This window comes from Meleagris gallopavo, chromosome 4, assembly GCF_000146605.3.
Source record: "Meleagris gallopavo isolate NT-WF06-2002-E0010 breed Aviagen turkey brand Nicholas breeding stock chromosome 4, Turkey_5.1, whole genome shotgun sequence".
Taxonomy (NCBI): Eukaryota; Metazoa; Chordata; class Aves; order Galliformes; family Phasianidae; genus Meleagris; species Meleagris gallopavo.
Window position 1 is genome coordinate 17,293,615 of NC_015014.2, and position 27,764 is coordinate 17,321,378.

The 27,764-nt window shown below is 45.6% G+C and overlaps 1 protein-coding gene across 2 annotated transcripts; it reads right to left on the minus strand.

The window, feature by feature from the left end:
• Positions 1 to 1,842: 1,842 nt before the first annotated feature.
• On the minus strand, positions 1,843 to 26,969 carry SEPTIN11 (septin 11). Of its 2 annotated transcripts, none has more exons than XM_010709670.3 (8): positions 26,758 to 26,969; positions 21,833 to 22,019; positions 19,560 to 19,721; positions 17,731 to 17,827; positions 15,773 to 15,941; positions 11,257 to 11,389; positions 10,506 to 10,693; positions 1,843 to 3,054 (listed from the first exon to the last, which is right to left on the minus strand). In XM_010709670.3, exons 1-8 carry the CDS (start codon positions 26,922 to 26,924, stop codon positions 3,039 to 3,041), a joined length of 1,119 nt encoding a protein of 372 aa, XP_010707972.1. In that variant the 5' UTR covers positions 26,925 to 26,969; the 3' UTR covers positions 1,843 to 3,038. The 2 variants fall into 2 exon arrangements, with proteins under 2 accessions (XP_010707972.1, XP_010707973.1); XM_010709671.3 differs by lacking the exon at positions 1,843 to 3,054 and adding an exon at positions 3,398 to 7,133.
• Positions 26,970 to 27,764: the final 795 nt, after the last annotated feature.

Sequence of the window (27,764 nt, forward strand, 5' to 3'; positions counted from 1 at the left end):
GGGAAAGGGAAAGGGAAAGGGAGAGGGAAAGGGAGAGGGAGAGGTGGGGATGGGCTGGGAACAGAAGGCAGAGAAGCTCAGCATAAGGTAACACTGAGACTGCTGGAGCAGTTCTTTGCTTCTCCAGTGAGTGCTGTAGCCATGGCTGTGATCCTCTGCACGGAGGCAGTTTCCATTCTTGGCATCTCTCCTCCCAGAAGGTGAGGGAATGAGAGCAGTGCCTGCCCTGTGTCACAAACATAGCACTTCCACAACCTCCAATTGCCCTAACAGATTTCAGAGGGAGACACCTGCTCTGCTGGTGCTGAGCACAAAGCCACACCAATTGTCTTTCTTGGATACAGCCAACCATTGATACAGCATGCAGTTTGGACAGATGATACCTGCCCTGGGCTGACAGACCTACCTATGCAGTCCTGCTAGTGTGCTGCCGTGCTGCAAAACGCAGAATCATAGAATCATGAAGGTTGGAAAAGACCACTAAGAACATCCAGTCCAACCCCAGCCCATCCTCACCATGCCTGCTGACCATGTCCCTCGTGGCACATCTCTGTGGTCCCTGAACACCCCCAGGGATGGTGACTGCACCACCTCCCTGGGCAGCCTTTGCCACTGCATCACCACTCTTTCTGAGAAGAAATGTTTCCTAATATCCAACCTAAAACACTCATGTCAGCACGGTAAGTGTACAACCACCACGTCCCTGTGTCAGCAGAGCACTGCCAATTGTTCCAAGCATGATCTGTAGCAATAATGTCAGCTCACCTTAACATGCTGCACAGCCACTACACTGCAACACCTCATTTTCCCTTTGTGCCCCAAAGTGTCTGCTTGGAAGACCTGAGAACGTCAGGCACCTGCTGACTCTTGTGGGTAAGTCTGCTTTCCAGCTCCCCTGGGGACATTTGGTGACGCCAATCAACAAATGAGTGCTGGGCTGTCCAGCAACACATTTCACACTGCCATCCCCTCCCTGGGCTGACAGCTACACCTCTACCTGTAACACCTGGGCGTGAAGGAGGAAGCACAGCAAAGCCCAAAAGCTCCCAGCTCAGCTCCTGCCCCGTGTCCACACACAAGGGACACAAGCAGTATCCATCAGGTTAGGGATGGCAGAGGTTTTAGTTTGTTCAATTCCTTAAGATTCCTTACAGCTCTGTTCTCTGTTAACACGCTTCTTTTTTAACCTCCTGCTCATCCTATCTACATCCTTAAGCCTGGGCAACGCCTAGAAGTTCATAGTTGCTCCCCAGGAAAATCAGTCACAATGGTTAGAGCAGATTCCCTCCCCCTTCCCTGAGCATCCCCCTGCCTCTGGTCCTGCTGATTTGGTTACCAGCAGTTGGGAACTACCACCAGCCCCCAAGCAGTGGGCTTACACTGTAACACAGACTCAAAGAAAAATTTGGGCTGGGAGGGACCTCTAGAGGACATGGGCTGCAACCTCCAGCTCACCACAGAGCCAACGCTCACCCTCATCAGCTTTTCCTTCTCCAAATAGCAGTCTCACGGGGCAGGCTGCCACTCCATCCCATTTAGCACTGCAATGCCATTTCGCTACCTCCACTGTGTCCTTCTGGAGACACAAGGGCCAGAACTGCATGCAGGACTCAAGGCATCAGCACAGCACAACTCCAGGAACTGCAAAATAAAGGCACGGGTAAGCTGACACAGGGCAAGGCTCAGCCAGACAGCTCTGTGCCCACCCACGAGAATGGACTGCGTGATAAGAAGCAAGGGACTCTATTTCAAGAGAAGAGACTGCTCTGGGGTCTCACAGGCCACACTGCTACCACTGGAGAAACCCTCACCACAAATTTAAAATAACAGTTTCTACTGCATACACACAAGGCCAATATTTAATCATCTTTCAGATGGTAACTATGAAGTTACTTGGTTGTTTCCAGAATAAACAGTTTGTAGGGTTTTTTAACCACTTGAGAAAAACAGGCACCCGTGTGGAAGGAGCTTCAGCCCCCACCACTGAGCAGTGTTGGAAAACATTGTGCTTCTGGGAAACAGGCAGCTGGCTCCAGCTAACCCCTTGGCAGCTCGTGCTCCACACACTGATGGGAAGAGGCAAAACATTCAGCAGTACCCATCCACAGCAGAGTAAAGGGGGTTAATTCTTTGACTGAGGTGTGCAGATGAGAAGAAATTCATCAGTATTTAGTTAAAGTGCATGACTCCATACAGGAAACATTGGAAGGGGCTCAGGCTGCCTCCTTCCACCCGCAGCAGAGCAGCTAGAGGTCACTGCACACCAGGCTTAGAGGCTTCCTTCTAACCTATGAACAACTCTTTGGCACTTTTTGAGCCTTTAGCTGAAGTAAACAAGTACCCCATGTTCATGGTTGGAAAAAAAAATCATTACTAATTAGGCTTCATAAGCACAAAATGAAGCCATTAATCCAAGCATAAGTCAGTGCGGCTCAATTGTACAAGAGAAGCTACCTACTTTGCTTGTACAGCCAGAAAATAACAAAGCTTTGAGTGTCCAGAACAGATCCATCAGTGCAGCAGTACGCAACAGCAGCCACCTCTGCTTCTCACAGCTCCATATCAAAACCAAGGAGGCACCTGGGTCTATGGACACATTTTCATCACATCAGAGGAGTGCGGGAAACACCTGTGATGAGGCTGTGGTGTCCCAGCTCCAGATTCAGAGGCAGCAAGGAGCCCTCTGGCTACACACACGCCACCAGCCAGTCCACCAGTCTCTTCATTGCCAGCAGCACGTTATGGCAAAAGGGAAAAAAATGGGGAAAAGGGAAGAGATCACAGTGCCATATTGCATATCATGGCCAAGCTCTCCCCTCACGTCGTTACCTCTGTCACACTTGGCAGCCTCGGTTGTGCAGACGGCCAGCACAGACACACAGCACCACGCGCCCTCAAGATGCACAGGAGGGAAACAAAAGGGAGGAGAGGAGAGTGGACGAGATGGAGGAATGAGATGGTTTCTCCCGGCGGGGGCCCACGGGCTCCTCCGGCGCCCGCTGTCTGCTGGGAGAGCACGGGGCTGTGGCAAATGGCGTTTACAGAAAGAAGAAGCTACAGAGAGAAAGAGAGAAAGAAACAGAAGTTCAGAATCGAAATGGAACACAAAAGGTGAGAGACAAAAGAAAAGGAGGGACGGCATTTTAAAGCATGAAGGAAGGGAGCGTGCTGGGAGGTGTCATCCAAACCAACGGCACCGCAGCAGCAGCAGAGCCCTGAGCGCACACAGCACTCGGGACGGCCACGGGCAGCGACTGACGGACACCAACACAAGTGTATGGAGACGGTGTGACGGCACGGCACAGCCCGCCGGGCACCTGCACTGCCTCAGCCCTCCTGTCACACCGCTACGGCAGCGGCAAAGCCAGCTCACAAAGGCGACTCAAAGACCAAAGCGTTTGGGTAAAAATATATTTCCTCTCCCCACTTCGAGTGCTGGCACTGCTTGTGTACGCAGCCTAAAGCACATACAAGAAAGAACTGAGCTTATGCTACCGGGTTATTATTCAATTTGTAATTAAAAAAAAATACTTTAACATCAAATAAAGTGACAATATCTAACAGATGCGTACATATAATTTGCATTAACACTGTATGTAGGTTACACAATTATTTAGTAACAAACATGGGTTATTTCCAAATAGCAAGGTAATAAAGTTCTACATCTATAGTTTAAGGCAATCAGAATATTAAAAATGTATACAAATACAATATTTCTACCGCTGTTCACAGCTTTATTTTCCATTAATTAAAAAACCCTTCATATCTGTATTGTCCCATGCTAACAAGAGTGACGCGGATCTGGCATGCAGCAAATGCAGCCAGGGCCCTTGCAGAGAGACAAGTGCGCACTGCTTACTTCTCAGAGGGTGAGGGTAGCTGGTTTCAGATGGACACACCTGGTATGGCACACACAAAAAGACATTTCCATCCGCACTCGGACACCTTAGGAGAAGCAGGATAAGAACTACCCACAGAAACACTGCTCATGTTAGGTAAGGGCATGCTTAGAGAGAGACACTGAGATGCAAATCTCCTTGATGGCATTTCAAGCTGTCAAAAGCACACACAACACAGTGCAACGTGTACTGTGATTTTTGGGCCACAGAGAAGTGTGGAGTGGGTTACCCAGAAGGTAATCCCTGCCCCACCGGGCACAGGCAGGCCCACCTCTGCAGAGCCATCACAGACCTCTTGGTGGCCTGCCTTGCGTTCCCTTCTCACCTCTGGGGTTCATTCCCTGCACAGGGAACACCATCATCCCAGAAATACACATGCCCCTACACTTTCCTGCTTATCCATACTATTCCTGTGTTTACATCAGTGTCAGGGACGTGCAGCGTTAGCAGCTACTGAACATCATTGCTTCACTACACTGACATTTGCAATGCCTCATGAGCAACGCAACACCATGCTGCTGTCCCCGCTGTCAGCAGCAGACCCGCAGAGCCATGCAGGGTAACTTCAGACATTCAACAGCAGCTGGATGTTATGTTCCCTATGGCTTTTTTTTTTTTCTTCCTTCAAAATCTCAGCAAAAGCAGATTATTATAGAAAGTTTTTAAATGGTTTTCAACGCCACTTGTAAGTAAGTGGACTTAAAGAAGCCCCCAGAAAAACACAACCGGTTTACCCATATCAGCGGTGAGCAGAAAGGTGCATCTCTTATTACTGTACTTACATGCAAGGTGAAAGCATATCCAGCTAGACTGAAAGCATCGCTTACTCCATGCAGAACCAGGGACTACTGTGAAAAAAGGCGTAAGTAAAGAAAAGAAAGAAGTGCAGCAATAACCAGCTAAACATGGCCTGGGGGACTGAGGAGAAAAAGATTTTAACATCTCTTTTGGCAGAGAAAACAAAACAATACCTTTCACTTTAGCAAGTTTATGGTTTAAGCCCAGTTTCCCCAGAACAGCCTGCTTCTCACTGGAGGAAGAAACCCAATCAAAAAGACGTTAATGCATTTGGCCACAGCTTTCTATTAAAAAAAAAAACAACAAAACAAACAACAACTACAAAAACTGCTAGACTCGGCTGACTTCCCCTGCAACATCCCTTGGAAAGGCTGTCAAATGAAGCAGGACAAATAAATGGTAAAATTAAGTTTTCTACTTGGCACAAAGCGCTGGTAATTAAAGAGAGGACATGCACAGAGACAGCTGAAGAAAAGCACACTGTCACGAGCATTCAGGCTTGAGACAGGAGCGTGTGATGTGACTAAATAGCTCGTGCCAACACACAGATTTCCCCCTTGATAACTCAAGATTTTAAACTCGAGTTTGCCAGAAGCCAGAAAAATCATAGGTTTGTTTTTTTAAATAGCTCCCTAAGAAACATATTTAACCTGATGGAAGCACATCACGGTTGATAAGACCGGGAGGTGTGATCTAAAGAAAAGACAATGACTTTTATTCCCAGCTTACTCATCTACAATTTTTGCTGCATGTTCACGAGGCTGCATTTGTATTTCCTCTTCCCAAAGCCATGGTTAAGTGGTAAGGGTTAAAAAGCATAGATTTAAAAAAAAAAAACACAAATAAATAAAGTCAACTCCCAAATACATTTTGTCAGCCAACTCTCCAAAAAATGTGCTTCTGACTTGTTTCATAAAAAGGTGACAATTCTGACTTTTTTTGAACATTTAGAGAGGCAAGAAATTCCATCCCAGAAGCAAGCAATGTACTGCAGTGCGTGAGACTCAGGTGGAGAGAGTTATTTTTAGGAGTGCTTTAAAGAAAGAAAGAGGAGACTACCTAGCTAGGAGCAGAGGAAATGCTGGCAGTACATCAGCAGAAGAGAAAGAAATCCAGCAGTCAAAGTGTAAGCATGGCTCGCCACTTCTTGGGTAGGAAGGGAAAGATTCTGTCCAAAAAGCAATGGCATAGAAAATAGACATTAAGCAGACTGATTTCACACCGTGCTGACCACAGAGTGAGGCCTGGTTATGCTAGAGGTGTCTTGTTTGTATGTCACATCTCCCTGCTCGGCTGCTCTCCATCCCTGCAAGGATCTTGAGTCACTTGCAGGTAGTGACAAACCTCTGGCCCCTCCTCAACATGAATCTGTCTGGAGACAGCCCTTCTCTCAGGCTGTTAGCAGTTGTGCAAAGCTCCCCGGGGTTGGAGGCATTAACTTTCTGATGCTTTTCAGGCAATGGGGCAGTCATCCATCAACGTTCAGGAATTGGCATGTTTTCTGCTCTGGAGTGTGCAGCTCCAGAGATGGGGGCCCTAATTCCCACCTTTCACATTAACCACCATTTGGTTAGCAAAACAGCATTCTCTCAGCATGGAAACCTGGATCCTGCAACTACGGGGTCTGTATTTATGTGTACACAGGAACACTCCCAAAGGCAGCAGGGGGATGTCGAAGGGTACGCCTTCTCCTGCCTGGGCTTTTGATTCCTTAGGGGCTGCTATGTCTTGCTAATAGTCTAAAAACCCAGCACTCTTTTAAGTTGGGTTTCAATGGCAAGCAATGCATGGAAAGCATGAAAAGAGGTCCCTTTTCCAGGTACCTGCAGCACCTCTCAGTTCCCACCACTCCATTCAGCAAGGAGCTACTACACTGACCTGAAAGGGTGGCTGTAAAAATGTGCCAGCACATGACAACAAATCCAGCCCAACTAATATTATCCAGTCAGACAACAAAAACAGCAGCTAATTTAAAAAAAATAAAAAATCATGCAAATGTAATAGCATGCAAGGTCAGTTAAGCTTTTGTTATCTACACACAGATACCCACCTCCCCTTATCCCACCCCAACAGCAGGGCTCATTTTGCTCTAACACATTAGCTACTGAAGGGATACAGGTAGAATTAAACTCCAGCCCTGACTCAGTTCAGACCTGAGCCAAGAGTGATTTACCATTGCTGGTATGGACCAGAAAAATGTGTGGTATCATTTGCTTCCCTCCCTTCCTCCCCCCTCAGCTTCCTGCTGCACAAAGTCCTGCACGCAACCCTTCTTCCTTCTTGTTCCCACTATGTTATTAGATGAGTTAATAGTTATTCAGGTTAAAAATGAAGAAAAAAAAAAAGAAAAAGAAAAACAGATGGCAGAAACATTACTGCAAAAGCAGATGAATGCAGGAACATCCTTGGCTTGACAGGCTTTATGTGAAGCTTGCACTGCAAGTTAAAAAAAAAAAAGACAAAAAACAAAACAAAACAAAAGTTAGCAATAACAGAACCCAAAATGAAAAAAAAATAAAATAAAACCACCAAAATCAAGAAAAGCTGGGAGAGCTGACACTAGGACACCAGCAACCCACTGTGGGGGGTGGGCATGCAGATGGAATTAAAAAGAAATTAAATTTCAAGACTGCGCTCTACTCTAGCCTATGTGACAAGCACAAGTAAAAAATAAATCCATCAAGGAAGAACTACTGAACATTCACCCATCAAAGTTATCCAGGGTTACAGATGTATGTGGCTGGTGCCTTTAAACTATGCATTTTCAGGAAATGTGTGGTGGCAAGACACAGCTGGAGATGTTCAGTTTGGGTTACTTGAACATGGGCACTCTCATAGAAAGCTGTGCCAGCCTTTTCTGAAATGCAGATATCTCAGAGCTGAGCACCACGAGGTCCCCCAGAATTGGTTTTCAAGCCCAATTCAGATCCTTTAGACATCATTAAAGCCTTTTAACAGAGTGGTGGGCCAGGCCATGATATGTACACTATACTTAAGGGATTGCTCTGGGAATAATAATGGACCATAACACCTAGAGAGTCAACACTGGACTGGAAATTATTATATTGAAATGAACTTAGTTTTTCCATCTAGATTTCAGAAGTATCTTGGCAAAAACAGAGCCCAAACAGATGGTCCTGGCTCCTAGGCAAGTCAAGGATGAGCAAGTAACCCAATGACACTGAGGCCTGCACATGGTGATCTACCAAACAGGAAGAACCAAAAGGCCATTTGCTGCTCTTGTTTTCAAAAGGTTTTGCCAAACCCATTGGCAGAAACCAACTTCAGATTGTGTGGGTTTGAAGCACAATCCCATCCCAAAATTATGGCAGCATGCTCAATCTCAGACTTAAGAAAGTCTTGGAGTACGTGTCTGTGCTACACTGACTCAACGAGTTGAGGCACATAGATGTGCTATCCTGTGCAGCTCTGTCATCAGGACAGAATTGCAATAATTTAAGATGAAAAAATCATAAATCTACAAGATTCTGAGTGGAGTAGAAAAAAATCAGGTAGAAGACAGCTTGGTCCTGCAGAGGTAGCCAAGGGGGCCAAGATGTCTACCTCATGGTCTTGTGCCAGCAGCAGCCTTGGTGCTGAGCCTTCCCTTCAGCTTGGACAGCACAGTGGAAAGTCTCTGTTGTCCAAGCTGAAGAAAACAGATCCCACCTTGGGAAAGAAGTATTCCTGTGAATTCCTGGCTGGGAGGCTACAGGTATTGTGCATGGCACAGGTTTCCTCTGGCAGCCACACAAGCACCACTACAGCCCATGCCAGCACAGAGGGTTGAGAGCCTTACCTACACAACCCATGGCTTTTCATTGGAGTGCCAAGAGAAATTTAAAGCCTTTAGAAAAACCAGGATGCGCTACAAGGAAACACATTTCCCTTTAAAGCCTCTGTTAGTAATTCAGACACTACAGAACCGCTGAAGCAGCACCTGGTGTTTCAGCCTGCCCTGTTTGCAGGCATTCTCACGGAGTGGGATGTCAGCTGCCAGACATTTCTCGCTTCTACACTTTGGCATAGCACTGATCAGTCTGTAATGATTCCTTTAGCCAAGCAGAGCATGCAGCACACAGTTGCCCTCTGTATTTCAGTGGGTGCCAAAGGCCAAGTTCTCAGTTTGCGTAAAGCAGCACAGCTCCATAGGAGCTACAACAATTTACATCAGAAGAGGAACTAGCCCCAGATCCTCCCCACTTCCCTGTGGAAAGCCAGGGGCAAGAGCAATGAATGACAGCAACTGACCCAGCTGTAAAGATGGGATGTGCAGTAAGCATCTGCATGACTTCCCAAAATATAAAAATATACCAGTATATATGCAATACCACAGACCCTCACAGCCCACACTATAAGACAGCTCAGAGCTGGCTGAAGTTAGCATAGGGGACAGAAGAGTCTGTACCACATTCCTATCAGCATTTCAGTTCTTTTAACAGTAACAGCCTAGTGTTAATAGAGTAGCTTACTCTGCCAGAGTCAACTTAAGAAATGTACTGTGTTGCATGGAACTGTCGTTTTTGTGTGTGGATTGAAAGAGGCATTTCCCAGAGAGACTGGTATTTTACCACCTTTGCAGCTTTCCTGATTGCAGTTATCAACTAGTGTCATTATTGCAGATGACCCAGAAAGGACTCACATGAGCATCTTCTTACTGGGTACTGGAAAAAAATGGATGGAAGTAACAACAGGAGGCTTCAAAGTAGCCACTGTTACACTAATCTGTCTCACTACACTACACTAAACAAACTGTGCACAGTCAGCTTCACCTCTGCAATGTCTGCCTGGCTTCACTATGCACACAATATCTAAGTGGACCTTCTGTTCTTAAAAGGATGGTGAAGTAGCCAGTAGCAAGTCATAACTACGAGTTTCTTGCACTACCAGCAAGCTAAACATAGCCAGCTCCAAGTGTAGGCCACAAAGAGATTAAACTTACTTGGATCAAAAGAGAGGTTTTCAGAAATGCTCTGCAAGGACTTAACCCTGAGCCCAAATCAATAGCAATGTTCTTCCAGTTTCAATGGAAGCAGAGCTAGGTCCAAACTGAACACATCTTAAAAAACTGCTTCCCAAGTGACTGTCCACAGATATGCTTGGTTACTACTGAAGTAGCGGAAATCTCAGAGCACTGGAGAGTAGAGAATCATATTCCTAGCATACAAATATAAAATAGTAGAAAACAGTGCTATTGTGTTTATTAAAACGTACGAGCGTTTTGCAGCTTATTATGTCAACTCTATACAAGTACAAATGCCATTTACCTGCAGTTATGGTACCATAGCAATTGCTAAGAAAAACTTCTTGACTCTAAAGCAAGCTTCCAAATATTCACTTTTGGCACTAAGATTTCCACATAAAAATAACATGGTGGTTTTCGTTTCTGATCTACTTCTACTTACAACTACAACCTTAAAGAATGGGAACTGGGGACTACTGTTGGGTGAGAGGAAGGATGGGTAGAGACCCCTTTTTAATTTTGGCTCAGACAGATGAATCTGCACCCAGAACATCCCAGAGCTGATCCAGCAGATGCTGGGCAGATCACAGGTCTCCACTATTTGATTGCTCTCCCATTCTGGTCAGATTTTGGCAAGATTTGAAGATACTCCTCCAGAGAAAAATTAAGATCGTATCCCTGGCCCACCCTTTAGAAAAAATATTTTATTTGACCAGTCTGATAAAAGCCCAGTTTCCAGTCTGGTAGTGGGAAAAAGCAAATACAGACATGCAGCAAGAAATTAAAAAAACAACCCCCCCAAATTGTAATAAGCCCTACAAAGGATGTGGATGACATCCGCTTACTTTTTCTTGTCCTTGTCTTTCTTGGTTTGTTGAGAACCTGCCTGCTGAGCCTGTGACTGTAATAGCTGAGCTGCCGCCTTCTTCTTTTGAAAGTTGTTCAGCTCTTCCTCAAGCTCCTTCTTTTTATCTTCCACTTTTTTCTTCTCCTCTTGGTGAGTCCTCTTTAGATGATCAAACTTTTCATGAAGCTGCCAGGACAGAGACAATAAATTGGAAGAGAAAAGGAGAATGTTTAACTCAAGTTACAGGAAATGATGCCTAAAGCGGTTCCATCAGCATTGGGGGTCTCCCTGCACTGATAACAAGTCACTGATCTGTCCTCCAAGCACATCAGCCCTTGTGAGAAAAGCTCTACAATTAACACAAGCACAGACAGTGAGACTTAAGTTTTTGCAGGAACTCAACAAGTACATTTCCAAGCCTCACGTTCTGCTCCTCGCCATTTTGTACCTACCAGACTCTCTCTTTTCTTGTGCAAAGCAAGAAAACACAGCCAGTCAAGGTGATAACCTTTTCCGGGGCTTTCTCTGCTCCTCCCTGATGCAGATGTGTGATCGATGATGTGATGGGGTCACACCACAAGCCTGTGACAGGGCTGAGTCCACATCTGTTCCCTGAAACTCTTTATGACAGGCAAGGTGCTTTTCAGGCTTGATGTTAGAATCAAGGTGCCTAAGTTCTTAGGATACTCTTTTGGAAAAAGCCCAGCTCAAATCCTCATACAACATCCTTTGAGTTACAATATACTCACATCTTTCTCAGCTTCTTTCAATTCTGCTTCCTTTTCCTTCACTCTCATGACGAACATCTGCCTCATTTCATCCTCCTTCTTCTGGAGTTCACCCAGGAATTCATTCCTCTTTGCTTCATAAGTCTCTTGGAGACTGCAAAAACACAGAAAGAAAAAAAAACAAAAAAACCAACCCAGTCAGAACTGCGTTTCATGCAGAGTCATGGATTTCATCATATTTTCACAAAACGTCACCAGAGGTCCCTGACTCGCAAGAATAGCGTGAACGCCTCCACCAAAACCAGTCCTAGCTTCCTAGATGGCAGCATTGGTCAGGGGGTCAAACTAGCAAGCAAAAATGAGCACACTTAAGGATCCTGTAAGTCGCTTAACAGTCAGGATGCCTGTCCTTCAAAATAAGCAGTCACTGTGGAATCACCTACAGCAATCCCTGATGCTCACACGCCTTGATACATGCTTGATTCACGTGTCCTCACTTCTCACACTCTGTCCTGAATCTCCCTGGAAGCGTAAGGTTTGTGGAGCAGAGACAGGCATATCACAGAGCAAAACCTGGCTTTATGTAGCTCATTAAGCAGGACATTGACACGAAGCAAAATTAATTTTCACTACTTTTTATTAATGGATTCAGACCAGGAGCTTTATTTAGATAAAGCCACCTTGGAGGACCTCTCTATCTCCTCTAGCTGTCAAGGAAGAACAAAGCTTTTGCAAATGAGAGGCATTGTTCCTACACTGAATTACCACACCACTAGATTCTTTCATACCTTTATTCCTTCTCCACTTCCTTGTATTCCTTTATTTCCCCAGCTCTGAAGAACCACAGCAAGTATTGGGACACCAAGTATATTGTCCATGCACCTCTGAGACTTTCAGAGCCTTGTAGGAGCTCTAGATGCCAAATTCCTTTTCATTTTATTCCTTAAAAGGGTTTGGATATTTCTGCCACCGCGATAGTGTGGGAATGATAACTATTTCCCCAAGAAGCTTTTCTGAAACTCTGTTTTTTAAATGAAAACTCCACTGCAATCAGAGACATTCGCTGCATGCATGAACCTAAGGAACACACTAACCACTAGGCCAGTGGAATGTCTTCATCCCATTAATGCCGAGGTTTTGTCTTTCCTAGCTTATGGCTGTAATTTTGTTATTTTTTCTATGAGTTGGGGAACAAAACTAGACACAAAGACAGAAGTCTTGGGCCTAGCATTGTTAACCAATGGGTGCTTTGATTCGGTCCTAAAAAAACTTAGGAGAGACTGCCCAGAGCTTTCTTGCACAGCACTAGCCACCCTGGAGCAATCACTAGATCCCAGCTGACCACAACAGCTTCTCACATATTGAATGAGAACCACTTACTGTAAAATCACAAAAATCTTTTCATGTGAGAGCAGCGCAGGAGGCACCTTTGGATTCTTGGCTGAATTAAGAGTCACTCCATTCTCAGCAGATAGAGATCTGGACATTTGAATTGAAGCCTCTCTAAAACTCATTCTTGGACTTCATCCTCTGACTGTGGACAATAAAACCTCAATTCATAAATTCTTCTGAAGGATCTAGCACAGGAAAATCCAAAACCCTGAGTGCTGATTGGTCTTTACTATTCAGGGTGCAAAAATGGGATCAGCAATTAGTGACACGCTATCCTAGGGAGCAGTAGAGCCTTATGGACTGAACTGGAAAGCTCTACACACTGCTAATTGCATCCCGCACTGCCAACAACTTTTTGCAAAGCTCATTTCCAAAAATGCAATGCCAGGTGATGTGTAAGCAGGGAAAGGCTCGCAAGGAGTCCAGGTTCAGTGCTCATCCCAGCTTTCTTCTTAAATACTTGCCATTAACCTCAGGCTAGAAAACCAAATTCCATATTGAAGCTACTTTGACTTCCAGAGAACCCAAGTTCACAGAGAAACTGACCCAGCAGCTCCAGGCTGCATTTGAAAAAACTCCTATAGTCCCAAGGGAAAACAGTTCAAATCAACTGGGAATCCCACAGCTTCTCACAGACAAAGATGACAAGGGAATTTGCTTTTTAAGTGCACAAACATATGCTCCAAGAGTATCTGGATTTCCCAACAAACGCACCCCACATTAAAGGACGACCTTGTAAATGCTTTGCCAGCTTCCTTTTTGCAACCACCCACTCATCACCATCAGTTGGCTGGGTAACTGCCCAGATCCCCCTGAGGTTTATGAAGGGCTCTCCAGTGCAAACTGGCTGAAGAGCAGTTGTCCCCGCAGCTCCCAGCACCCAGACACAGGGCAAAGGCATACTTTTGATGACCAGTCTCAAGAACAACATAGAGAACCAAAGATGCTGTTTTCCTCATTTCGAATATACACTGGCCTCAGTCAAACAGCTTGGGTTCATGAGTTTTGTTTGTTTATTGGAGAGGGGGAGGAAGCAGCCAGAGTGAACTGCTCTGAACTAGCACGTACCAGATGGAGAAATTCTGTACGTTTTCATTTCCTTTCTACTTATAGCTTGGTCAAAAGAGGCCTCGTGTACAGGAAGTAATGGAAATTCCTTAGATTCCTGGAAGGGACGGGCTGAACCCATCTTAAGCCATTGCTCTCAGAAAGGAAATCCAATAAAGCTTCACACTTGGGCTTTATAACAGAACTGAGCTTGACTGATTTCAGCACAATTTCTCCACGACAGAGGAAACGTAGCTGCATAATCTCAGCAAGCCACAAATCAAACCCCTAACCAAAGCAAACTCAGTGCTGTGGCACAAGTCGCACTCCACCGCTTTCCTGCAACAGCATGGACCCAGCTTTTCCTCAGTGAACATTAGAGACAAATAACGCCTCTCTGAGGTGATCTGCATGGCTACCATTTCAGATACTGGCATGTCACCTCCTGATATGCATGGGCATTACAGAGACAAACTAATGTCAATGAAAAGAAAAAGATGCATGTGTAATCCTGACTGCTCTCCCTTGGGGCAGAGGAGCGTGGGATGCTGCTAAGGCAGCGGGTGCAATTATTGGGAAAAAGGTGGGGAGGCACAGGAAACAGAGGAAGAAAACAAACATTTGCTCCCAAATTCCCACACAGCTGTCATCCCTGGATAATGAGTTGGGTTTCCAACCAACAAAGCTGTCAGTGACGGTATAAACTGTATCTAGCAATAAAACAAACAAAAATAAAGCATCAGACCATGGCCCTGTCTTCACACTGCACCTTGGACCGAATGTGGAAAACTGCAGGAGAGTCAACAAGAACATTTATCGCAGGATCTCCCCTTCGGCAATCAGTTCATATCTCAATGCACAGATCGCATTCATCTCAGGAAGGATACAGCCAAAATGCAGCTACTGCACCTGGCCCTGACTCTTGGCCGAGTGAGCTGGCAGCTAGAAAGTTGTGTCTGCATTAGAGGAGGAAGGGGGCCACTAAAATATCACCTGACCATCTCAAAACTTGCCCTTCTCCCAGGGAAAAAAGCATCAGGAGGAATTTCCAAAGCAATTAAACAAGTGTTCGGTTCAACAGAGCCACCCAGCTCTGCGGGAAGCTGGAAGGATTCTGCCAGCAGGAAGATGAACGTAAGCATTACTGAAGACTGGACAGTTCACAGGGTTTTAGGAAAGCAACAGCAAAACTGAGAAAGATCCGCTTTGCAATCCCCAAAAGAGCTTTTTCTAGTTTGAAAATGACAACTCACCAAGAATGCTAACTGATGTTAACTGATCCTAACCAGGCGTACCTACAAGTCCTGATTGCTGACTACTTCCAACTCTCTTACTGTGTCTTACAAAAACATGCCCACTTCCACATTGCTGAGAACACAATGAAATCAGGAAACAGAAACAATCCTCTTTGGCAGGCTCTGCATCACAGCAGCCTCTCTGTCTTACAGAGCAACAGACAGTTTCAAACATCAGCTTATGAAGATCAGTGACAAACTGATTCCCACTTCTAAGAGAAGTGTTTAGAAATTTTTTTTTTTTTTTTCGAAGCTTCTCAATACTGGCTGACCAACAGCAGGTAGGAGATAGACTGAAAGGTCTTGTAACTGATAGCCAGCAGCTTACATTTGATGCAGCTAAGCAAAGGGAGCTCAAAGGGTACAAAGAAAGCTGGTACAACTTAAGCAACAGTGCAGATAGATCTGTGGGCATATACTTTTCCTCCTAAATTCCTAGGATGCAACTTGATCTGAAATGAGTCATATCCTACTCTCAAAACACACTGCCTTCAAGCATCCTGGTGCCATCTCGCAGGCTCTAGAAGGCATGTATAGCTCTTCTATGTGGTTGCAGACATTTTCAAAATATTAAGGCAATGATTGGCTTTGTCAACCACCCAAGTTTTCCCGTGTTTCTCCAGCAAAAATCCTAGGCCATGAGAGCAGGACTGCACTGTGCAAAGTTCTACTCCCCAGTCACACTTCAGATCTCAGCTGCTCCTACTAACCATGGCTACTCCTCCCCTGGTCAGTGCAAACACTAGGAACCCCAAGAGCTCCCAGCTCTCTGGCTGTACAAGACCTGATTTACAGCTGCCTACCTAAAAGGTTTGCTGTCTGGATCTGTGTCCTTGAATCCCATTTCTTCTAGCTTGCAGCGCCTGTACAGCTCATAGTGTCGGGTGTGTGTCTGCTCTCTCAAGTCCTCCATGTTCACTCGGATCAGCATCTCCCGCAGCTTCACAAAGTCACAGTGATTTTCATTTTCAACTGCAAAGACAGGCCATCCACAGAGAGCACATTAAATCCAGCAGCCAGGTTTCCTTGGAATCATAGAATTATTAAGGTTGGAAGAGACCTCTAAAATCATCTCATCCAACTGTTGAACCATGCCCACTGAATCACGTCCCTCAGTACCACATCTTCAGTACCTCCAGGGACAGTGCCTCCTCCCAGGGCAACCTGTATCAATGCATTACCCATCCTTCTGAGAAGAAATCCTTCCTAATATTCAACCCAAACATCCCCTGGTGCAATTTATAGCCATTACCTCTCATCCTTCTCCCTTCTTTGGTTCCACACGCATTTCTTCACTAGCAAGGTGATGATATGATCCCTTTGCACATGGGACTGTGCTTCCCACTCAAACTCACTCTAACTGCAAGTCACCAACAGGGTCATGGCAGGCAGCCAGAAAGTCTCCTGAGGCTTTGAGAATACCCCACCAGAGATGATTTTTCTGTGGCAGCTGACCTTACAGAGGAGCCCTACACCTCTACTTCTGGGCTTGAGAGCGTGGCAACTCACAAGTACAGTAGAATGTGGGCTCTCATAACCATTTCTATGCTCAACGGGTTCTGGCATGCCCCACTCAGCTCCTGGCAAAGCAAGCAGCTCAGCCTCCAAGGGGTCTGTGACCAGAGAGAGCTGCATGCTTCAGAGCAGCAAATAATTTGAGTATTCTGAAAAACAAGGGATGGAAGTTCTCTTTTTAGGATCCAACAGCAAGCAGCAAGCAGTTCTGCTGCTAGCTCTGCATCTGCCCTTGGGGACCCAGCAGAGTACTCCAGCTGCTCCCCTTCAGAGATCGGAGCAGCTGTCTCACTGGAAAGGGGCAATTTAGGGCCAGATCTTCAAAGTCCCTCTGGTACCCAGATAAATCTCTTAGACTATCTGCTCTTAGTTCTGGGAACAGTAAGAACCCAGCAGGATACATGTCAAGTAGAAGACTTACCAAACAGAGATTCTTTCCTAACTGTCAGCTATTCCCAGAATTACCCTCTGGCACACACAGCCATAGACAATAAATCCAAGGCTGCCTCAGCTTGTGTTATTGAAGAAAAAAATGGGGTGAGTTTTGCAGAATTGTTTTGTGGATGCTCCCTTGCAGCTCAGTGGGCCATTCTCCAGTTGGATATGCAGCTAAAATCACCAACAGACCAGCATGGTCTCAAGCCTCCAATTCCCAGCACCATTTGGGAAAGTGAGAGCCAGCTCTATCTTAGGGAGCTTTGGGACAGTCCGGGCTTCAAACAAACTGAGCTAAACTCTGCTCTCAGTTAGCTTTATGAGGGATTAGAATACCAGGACAAGACACACCAAGCAGTCAGTATTGGACTGGTTCTGCTCCTGCTTGAAGGAAGCTGGTAGGGCACAGCACCTGCTCCCCTCCCTGGAACACCCCCTCGCCTCTCCCTCGGCTATATGTTTTTATTCTGCCTTGTGTACAAAGTCCAAACCAGTTGCTCAGATCTTCCCCATTGCTCATGCTTCATTACTGGCAGAAAAGCACACAGAAGAGAGGACAATTTATGCTTTCATTTCAGAAGTCAGTCATTTAACATTTCCTAATAGGATTACCCTGTTCTTCCCTAAAGCAAGCGGCCAGGCTGGATCCCATCCATCTCCAGGTCACAAAGCCCTGTTTTTAAGGAGAAGCCTTAGAGCGGCGATCTCACTTTCCCAAGACAGATTTTGATTAGGGGCACTCAGAGATCAATGCACCTTTCCTTAGAATGAGACAAGATGACAAGGACTTATCTGTGCTTCTGGTACGTACCCTGTACAACACCCCAGGGGTACTGCCTGGCTTTTGCCATCTTGTTGCCAATCTTCACTTCTTCAGTGCTACCAACTACGGCAAATGGAAGGTGGACCTATGGAGAAAAGGGACACTGAGGTTAGGGATTTCCTTTGATGCACTGGCTGGGATTGTTTCTAAAGAAAGCTGTTTTACTGTGGCAGCTGTGCTGGATTTAAGTTACTAAGTCTCCTTGCAATTCAGCCAGTGTTTTAGAAAGAGCAACAGGACAGTCTGGATTAGAAACCTGCTCAAACCTCAAGTCCCAAACTCTGAATTCCTAAAAATACAAGAAGTGCACATATTTTACACATAATTACAATACACAACCATGTTTAACACAGAAAAAGACAAGACTGAATTGAATTTGAACTCTAAGAAAAAATAGTAAAAAAGAGAAAAAGGAAATAACATACATCCTCCCAAGCAAGGTAGGCTAAAAATTCAGTGAGGTTCTGCCGCTTGTAATAATTATTAATGCTTCCTCTTTGAAAAGACAAAACCGTGAGTAAGGGGAAGAGCCTATGTGACCCAGCCCAGGGCTGACACGACTGAGTCACCAAGCACTGTTGCATCCCAGTCTCTCTGCGGGTGTGGCAGCAGCACTTTGGGATCTGCTCCCAGAAGCACAGCTGCTGCCAGCAGGAAGCTTGCCTCTCCCGCCAGCTCAGCCCACAGCGCTCTCCTATCCAAAGCGGCTGGGCGTGAGCTCCAGGCGTGGTGCCTCAGCGGCCAGGTTGTGGTCATGGGCTGGGCAGGAAGGGGAAAAGCCAAGCTCCAGAGGATGTGATTAACTGGCAAAGGAGTTTCCCTGCAGAGGAAAACGGCACACACACAACGCCTGGGCAGAAGCATGTCTCTTCTCTGTGCCAGCATCCCCCTGCTGCAAGCACAACACTGATGGGGAAAAAGGGGAGACAATGCAGAGATTTGGAGAGGGTCTGATATGCAGCTGCATGTGGAAATCGCCTGTCTACAGGCAGCTGTGCAGGGAACTCCCACAAATCTTCAAGTTACAAGGAAATGGCTTAATTATGACACCTCTACTCCCTGTGAAATGCTGATAGCAACTCAATCTTCTGTTCACTCACAGTCTTGCTCACATTAGATGCACTTACTTTGGAATCAGCACATCCCTTTGTGTGTTACTTGCCTTCCTAAAGACACCCAATGGCCCTATGAGCCCTGCAGTGAAGACATGGCACTGCCAGAAACCTGGGACTCACATTCTTCCCCTTGCACTTCAATCAGAACCATGGCAAACTGTCATTTCTCAGTGTAAAACCCACTGAGTGCTCACTTTACCCCAGTCTTGTCTGCCCTCAGTTCCCACTGCTATTGCTCAAAAAGGGAAGGAAATGAAAGGCAGAGCCCATGCCACTGATGGCCACTGGCCCTGCCAAGAGCCGGAGCATCAATGGCAACCCCGCTTTCACTAGAAAACAAGACAAAGGCAGAAGTGATTCACCCCACCAAGCACCAAATGGTCACTCAGGACAGGAAACCCAAACCTCAGCCCTCTGCTTGACTGCTCCAGGCCTTGCCTCCCATCCTCTTCCTTCCCTGAGATAGGAACACTGTGAAGAGGGGAGGATGTAAAAAATGCTCAAAGGAGAATTGCTTGGCAGACAAAAAAATGCGTCAGGTCAGGCAGCCTACGTACCTCCAGTGCCAAGAGCCTTCTGGACAGCCTGGTTTCTGTGCTCAGAACACAGTTCAAAAGCCAAAAGAAAGATAGTATAATGTGCCCAGCCATTGGGGATGGCCCCAGAGAAAGCAAGGGGAGCAGAACTCAAAGAAAAACATACGCTCATCGTGGCATTGATCTCGGCCACTGTCTCTTCATCTGTTGGGAACTGGTAGATTTGGACGCCGTTGCTGACCAGCTCACTCATGATTTTACTCTTGAACTTGTGCAACTCATTTTTTGCAATGGTGTCAGCCTTGGCAATGATGGGGATGATGTTCACCTGCAAGACAAGGACAGCACTGCACATGTTGCACCATGTGAAGAGTACAGGGCAGCGCGCGCATCCTGCAGCAATAGCCCCAGCAGTGCCACCAGCTGCCACCAACCCAGCAGAAGACTTCCCCATGGCTGCTGCCGTAGTCAGGATATTCAGGCAGCAGCAATTATGGCCTTAAAAAGAAGTCAAATGCAATTTGGCAACATGCTATTTCCTGTCTCTGTCATATTCCCCTCTTCATCCAAATTGGCTGGACAGGAAATGCTGTCATAGACTATTACAAGCTGTTCCAAAAAAAAGGAAATTACCAGCGAGGCACTTCTCTGAGCCACAGCAGGCTGGGTGGCTGTGACAAACTCAGACAACAGCCTCCCACAGGAGCTCACTTGAGTGCTGCTATCAGGGACATAAAGGCACACTATGGGGCTGCTGTCCCACCACAGCAGGATGGGAGCTAGCAGTAACAGAGGTCTGCTCCTCCACCCACATGTCTGCACGCACTCTACTACACCACTGCACTACAAAGCAAGGATTGGTTTTGTCCCTTTACAGCTCTTGGACAATCAAAGATAACAGCATGATGTGGTTAACAGAAATTAAAGATAAGGGACTGACTCTCTTCCCCACACAATGTGCAACACCGTAAACAGCAAATGGCAGCATGAGAAAGCCACTGGGAGATGGCAGAGTCTAGATGGAGCTGAACTGATCCACAAAAAGCAAGCATCACGTAAGTGTCTGCTTTGCTGACAGAAGCTAGGGGCATGCAAGAAGAAGGAAAGTGGCATTATTTCCTTTCCACTCCCTCTAGACAGACCATTTTTCTGTCTTTGATCTTCCAGAACTTGCTTTTCTCTTGCTCTCCTCCTATGCAACAGCAGACAATATTGCTAGCGTGGAAGATGATAATATTGACCTATATGAAGGGATTTTATCTACAGTACTTGAAAATCCTCTTATATTACATCAGTTAATTCTGTTCAGAGGATGTCCTGGAGTTATTAAATCCTCCTTTTGCCAAAAGAATGGGGATGAACGCCAGTTAGCTTATTTTGGGTTAATCACCATAACCCTATTTTAAGCTGGATAGAGCAGGGATGTTTCTCCATCACTGTAATAAACCCCAATCAATGGGTCACTCTAGGAAATAAAGAAGCATTATCATCATTTATCTTTTGCAGAATCAGAATCCACAGGAGCAGGGTGGACAGATTTAAATTGCTTAATTATGACATATAGAAATACAGAGAAATCTCAGTTGAATGTACATTTGTACAATGGTTATTTTCCCTGAAAGAAGAGACATCAAAACTACTTACTAATTAGTAGCTTACCATGCTTAAAACCGAGTTCAGTTCCTGTTTTTGCTACTGAAGAGGGTAACTGAAAAAATGCATGCAGAGTAAAATTTATTCAGATTCTTGGTGTTTATCATATCATGGTTAGAGTAACATTACATTGCCTTGAAGTACAAATCACTATTTGTGTCTAGCTGGATGTGCCCAGAGCACACAGACGCAGCATTCTGATTTGTTTTTCTTTGATTGTAAGGTGACCTTAAGTGTTTGGATGTACTTGTCTCCCTCTCACATATACTTATATGAGGTTTTATACCAAAACTAGTCACTGGATAAAGTAAACTAGAGATGGCAAAAAACTTAGTGCAGAACTAGCTGAGTTCAACTTCAACCTCTCATTTTTGTTTATGGGTTGGAAGAGGAAAAAATGCTTTTTTCACCCAGCAGCCAAGTGATCTTTCAGTTGTGAATAAACGTGTCACTGAACTTGGCAGTGTTAAACCACAGCTCTCCCGTTGTTAATTTTACAGCGTAGCTGTGAAGCAAAGCAGTCTAGTTTCCTAACTGGGAATGGGACCGGAAAAGGATGAGAGCCTACACTTCTATTAAATCTGTGCAAGGTATGAACCACTGAATTATGACCCATCCCAGCAGCCAGCCCGAGGTAATAAAATTTTCACACCACATCTCTGCCATTCCGTGCTGCTAAACCCAGACAGTATTTTTCTGTGCAGGTTTAGCTAGGTCTTTGGCAACGTCATAAAATCCACAAAAACCAGCAGAGCTGTGCAATGGGCATAACATGCCAGCAAGTACCTTACTGTCGAGCTTCTTCATGGTGACCAAGTCTAGGGATTTCAGCGAGTGTCCAGTTGGTGCAATGAAATACAGGCAGGCATGAATTCTGGTGTCATGGTAATTGAACAGGGATCGTTTGATCTTCAGTTCTTCTTGCAAGTAGGCTTCAAACTGCGCATCAATGTACTCTACTATGGGCTTGTAGCTGAGGAGAGAGAAGAGAGAGCACTGAGCAAACATTTACTGCTCAGACAACACAAGTCACTGAACAGCACTCAGGAAGCTTCACGGGTGCTCTGCGCATTATGAAGAAAAGTGCTGCATTTGATACCATCCCCATCCAACCTACTGTCCCTTCCTACCAAGTGTGTGCTTTTGCTTAGTGCACAAGGAGTTTATTATGGACAAATTAGCAAGGAGATGTGGCAGAGACCCTGGACTTTAGGTGCACACAAAGCTGCTACTCTGAAGAAAATTCTGTTTTGGAGTATCTCCCATTGAGATCTGAACCACTGATCTGACAAAACCATTGAAAATCACCAGAAACAAGAAAATGTAACCATGAAATTACCTCCACCTTTTATTCCATAATTTTGTTTGTGATCTTAAAAGAGGAAAGAGAGATATACACAGGGAATAAAAGACAAAAAAGTTTTCAGGAATTGAAGCTTGTGAGCAAAACTCAAAAGTCACTGCATGTTTGAGACTGTATGAGGGGACTGTTTTGACTGAAAAAAAAAGCTGACATGGTTTAACATGCTCTGATCTGACTGATTATACTTCTAGAAAAGAAACTTTTCTGTTTGCTGTTTTCTCCACCAGGACAACCTCAGAACCTCTGGCCCAATTAAGACCACTGAAGATGGCACTGGGACCAGACAACACTGCCACTATCTCAAGTATTGGATTCATAGTGATGTTCATGTCCTCCCTAGGAGAGGCTGTGAGGAAACAAGCAATGGGGTGTTTTCAGGTCCTCCAGGAAACACAACAGGCAGTCAACAAGGTTTTTATCCTGACCCTCTGCTCCAGATGCCACTGCAGCTGTTCAAGCTGCTCAAAACTGTGGCTTACATAGAAAAGAGTCTTGCTCAATTTACCAAGGAAGAGCTATAGCAGGAAATAGCCATTGCTGCACAATGGCCACTGACACCGGACACCCAGAAAACACCACTGAGCACTATTAGTTAATTTGCAGGCACAAAAAACTAATAAAGCAGCAAGATTTTACATGTGGCAGAGAAAAGTCCATACAAAAGCAGAGCTTTGCACCGGGACAGAGCAAAACGCAGACTGTCTCTGGCCCTGCTCTCCAATTGGCTGTTAGAGGGACTTCAATATCCATACCACTAGCATTTGTCTGCTGAATAAAGCAAATGCAAAGTGACCCGGCAGTAACAAGCTGCGGAGCATCCCCACTCCGAGCACCTGCTCCTCTTCTGAGCAGCTTTTGTTCTAGCCTGAGAGCATATGGCACTGTCTGATGTGCAGAGCTCCTTCCAGGATGCGTGTGTGCCTCTCTGCATCAGCTCCACAGCTTTGGCTAGGAGTGGGAACAGCAAAACAAGGACAACAGTTGCACTTCAGTAGCAGGTCAGGGAGCATGGAAGCATTCCAGAAAGAAAGCGTTGTAAAAATAATGATATTTTTGAAAAAATCAAAGTTTTCATTGGGGAACAAGAAATGGTGTCTGCTCAGTCTCCACACTAACAGAATTGTCAGTGGAATCTTTCACTTTAAGCTTGCCTTGTCAAAGAGATGATGCTGTTTATCTACCTAGCACCCTTATGGCTTTTGCTCAGTGCACACATTGACAGCCAGCATCCCTCATTTATCTGGGAGCAGGGAACAGAGTTGCAAAGAAGACTGCAGAGGAAGATGGGACTGCTGTAATGAGGGAATGTATGGCTCCAAAATGTAGGAAATGCATTAATATTAGCTTTTTAGCCATTATCACAAAGTGACTGTTTTTAAACATAACAAGAGCAAAAATCCATGTGGACATGTATAAGGGATTGTGCAGGCTGCGCACAACACAGGCTGTCCAGAATATTTACTTCACACATGCAACATGAAAATCTGTGCCTAGATTAAAACAAAACTCAGTTGGTCTTGAGCAACACAAGATGGTGTGGGCAGGAACTACAATCTGAGTTCTAGTCACCTAAAGATGGAAAAGCAATTGCAACATGAGAATGCATATTCAAGTATTTCTATGTTTCAATTCAGGTAGATACTCAAACTAAGCTGCACATAGACAAAGGGGATCACCTCTGGTGCAGGTACGTTCAGCAGCAGAGCAGGGGATTGTGGTGTGCAAGGTGTATCCTGAAATTGAGGAGATAGCATCATGGAATCATAGAATCATTAAAGTTGGAAAAGACCTCTAAAATCATCAAGTCCAACCATCATTCCCTCCCCACTATCCCCACTAATCATGCCCCTCAGTGCCACATCCACATGGTTCTTGAACATCTCCAGAGAGAGTGACTGCACCACCTCCCTGGCAGCCTGTGCCACTGCATTTTTAACCCTTCTGAGCATAAATTTTTTCGGATATCCAACCTGAACCTCCCCTGATGCAACTTATGGCCATAACCTCTCATCCTATCACTAGTTACCTGAAAGAAGATTTCACGCCAGCTTTGTGTCACAGGCTTGCTTTCAAATTTTGTACTGAACAGCGTGTCCGTCAACATTGACTTGCTGAAGCCAGTTTCACTTGATGGTTGCTGGCTGGAAATACGCGCAATGAGCAAAAGCCATTAGGGTGCTAAGTAGATGACCACCATCAACTCTTTGACAAGGCAGGCAGTTGTGCACAGGAGCAGGGCATTGCAGTGTGCAAGGGAGGGTCTTGAAATCAGGAAGACCCCAGGGCAAGCAGAGAGCTGCCTGGAGCAATTGCCAGCTCAAGAGACCAGCTCACTTAGCAGTCATCACTAGGATGTTAAGGCATATCAGGGAGTGTGAAAGGGAGATGAATGGGTGGAGGGAAACATTGCCAACACTGCAAGAAAAGCACCAATGGGGACATCTGGCGAGTAGCAGAGGGTCCCCTACCCTCTTGCCATCAGGGAGAAGGAAACTTAAAAGGCAGGGAGGAATGGAAACAGATCTCTCCATAGGGTGGTAGGCAAATATCCTCCATCCTCACCTCGCCCTTTCAGGTGCCCTTCCACTATAGAAATGAGGGTCTGGAGCTTGAGGGACAAGCAAACGAGGATGTTGATGGGTCAGGATGGGATTCATCCATGGGTACTGAGGGAGCTGACAGAAGTGCTCACCAAGCTGCTTTCCATCATTTTTCAGCAGTCCTTGTCAAACAGGGAGGATCTAGGTGACAGGAGACTATGTCACTACTATGACACCCATTTACAGGAAGGGTCAGAGGGAAGATCCATAGAACATCTGACGTCAGCATCAGGGAAGTTCACAGAGCAGATCACCTTGAGTGAATCACACAGCATGTGTAGGACAAGCAGGGAATCAGGCCCAGACAGCATAGGATTATGAAGGGCAGGTCCTGTTTGAGGAACCTGATCTCCTTCTATGACCAGGTGACCTTTCCTATTGGATAAGGGAAAGGCTGTGAAAGTAATCTACCTAGACTTTAGTAAAGTCTTTGACTTTTATCTCCCCCAGAAGTCTCCTGGAGAAGCTGGCAGCCCATGGCTTGGACAGGTATACTCTTCTCTAAGTAAAATCTAAGCTCTGTGGCCAGGCCCAGAGAATGGTGGTGAGTGCAGTTAAATCTAGTTGGAGATCAGTCATCAGTGTTTTCCTCAGGAGTCAGTATTGTGGGCAGTCCTGTTCAATATCTTTATTGATGATCTGAATGAGAGGAACGAGCACATCCTCAGTAAGTTTGCAGAACACACCAAGTTGGGAGGAAGTGTTGATCTGCCTTAGGGTAGCAAGGCTCTAAAGAGGGATCTGGATAGGCTGGATAGATGGGCTGAGGCCAATTGCATGAGGTTCATAAAGACTAAGCGTCAGGTCCTGCATTTTGGTTACAAAAACTAACTCCATGCATCACTACAGGCATAGGGCAGTGCCTGGAAAGTTGAGTGGAAGAAAAGAATCCAGGGCTATTAGTCAACAACCGGTTGAACATGAGTACGCTCAGGTGGACAAGAAGTCAACAGCATCCTGGTTGGTGTCAGAAATAGTGTAGTCAGCAGGACTTGGAAAGTGATCATCCTTCTGTTCTTGGAGTTGATGGGGCCACACCTCTAGTACTGCGTTCAGTTTTGACCCTTCCACTACAAGAAAGATAGAGGCCCTGGAGCATGACCAGAGAAGAGGAATGAAGCTGCAAAGAGTCTGAAGCACAAGCCTTATGGGGAGTGGCTGAGGGAACTGGGGTTGTTCAGTCTGGAGAAGAGGCTCAGAGGAGACCTGAGCACTCTACAATAACATCAAAAGGAGGTTGTGGTGAGGTGGGGGTAGGCTTCTCCCAGGTTACAGTGACAGAACAAGACAGAATGGCCTTAAGTTTTGTCAGTGGTGGTTCAGATTAGATATTAGGAAAAACTTCATCTTAGAAAGAGTGGTAATGCATTGGAACCCAGGGAGACGGTGGAGTCACCATCCCTGGAGGTGTTCATTAAATGTGTAGACTAAGGGACACGGTTTAGTGGACTTGTTGGCGATGGGTTGGACTGGATGATCTTAGAGGTCTTTTCCAACCTTAGTGATGCTACGATAAGGCCGGCAGAAATGTAGTTCCAGCTTTGTAATCCTCTACTTGATCATTTTGCTTCTTCAGTTTCTTGCCACTTCTACCCACTTCTCAGGGTCAGCAGTGCCAGCTGCCACACTAGAATCACAGTATATCCCCAGAACAGGGGACCTACCCTGTTTCCCACACAGGATCGAGACTTTCTGATCTCAGAGCATATCAGTACCAAGACTCCTTCTCCCAGTAGAAATAAATTTACCTCTCATCTTTGTTAATTTGATCTCCAAATCCAACCGTGTCAACAATGGTCAGCTTCAGACGGACATTACTCTCCTGGAGCTCATAACTCCTGGCTTTCAATCTCACACCAGGCTCATTGTGTGTAGCAGGCTCACTTTCAAACTTTGTATTGAACAGAGTGTCCATCAATGTTGACTTGCCAATGCCAGTTTCACCTGAGCAGATAAAAACAGAGTCAGAATGGTGCCATCTCCCATCCCAATCTCATCCTCAGGCCCATACACCAGGTTAAGTAGTTACCTTGCTTTTCCACTAGTGGAATTAGGCTATGTGCATACAGCTAAGTAAAATAATCCCTGGAGGAACAGATATCTTTTGAGACAGTCCCAGTCTCTACCAATACCCCTGGACTGAACAAAGGACTTTGTGGACATCACGAGGTGACATCAGCTCTGGCTTCTGCAGGTCTGTGAAGCACACCCTGCAGACATCCCTGGCAAAGCACCACGCACCAGAGAATCCAAAACAAGCTCCTGTTAGGCAAAAGCTGCTGCTCTGACAGACATGAAGATAAACCAAATGCCTTCTGAGCTAAAAACTATCACCTGCAGGTAGAGAGCCAGAGTGCTGAGCTAGAAACAGCAAAAGGAAAAAAGAGACCATTTTAAGAACAGTCACTTAGACATTTGCTGAGCGAGGCCCTCGGCATAAAAAAGGAAAAGGACTCCTTCCAGCAAATGCCTGCTGCTACCAGAAGTCAAGTTACTGGACTTGCTACACTGGCATGGCAGGTAAGACAGATAATCATTCCTTTCCCAAGGAAGCATTTGCTCTCGGTGGAGTTCAGCTGTTACTTGTTGTTTTTACATTGTTATGACTTGACCAGAGCTTTAGACGCCCTCCTGCTTGACAGCACAAAGAACCCCAACCTGCACATCTTGCAAGGGACAGCATGAAGCACTCTTATTCGAGAAATACTTAATTCTCTTTCTAACAGCGTTGGTCAAATCCTCGTTCTGCTGCCTT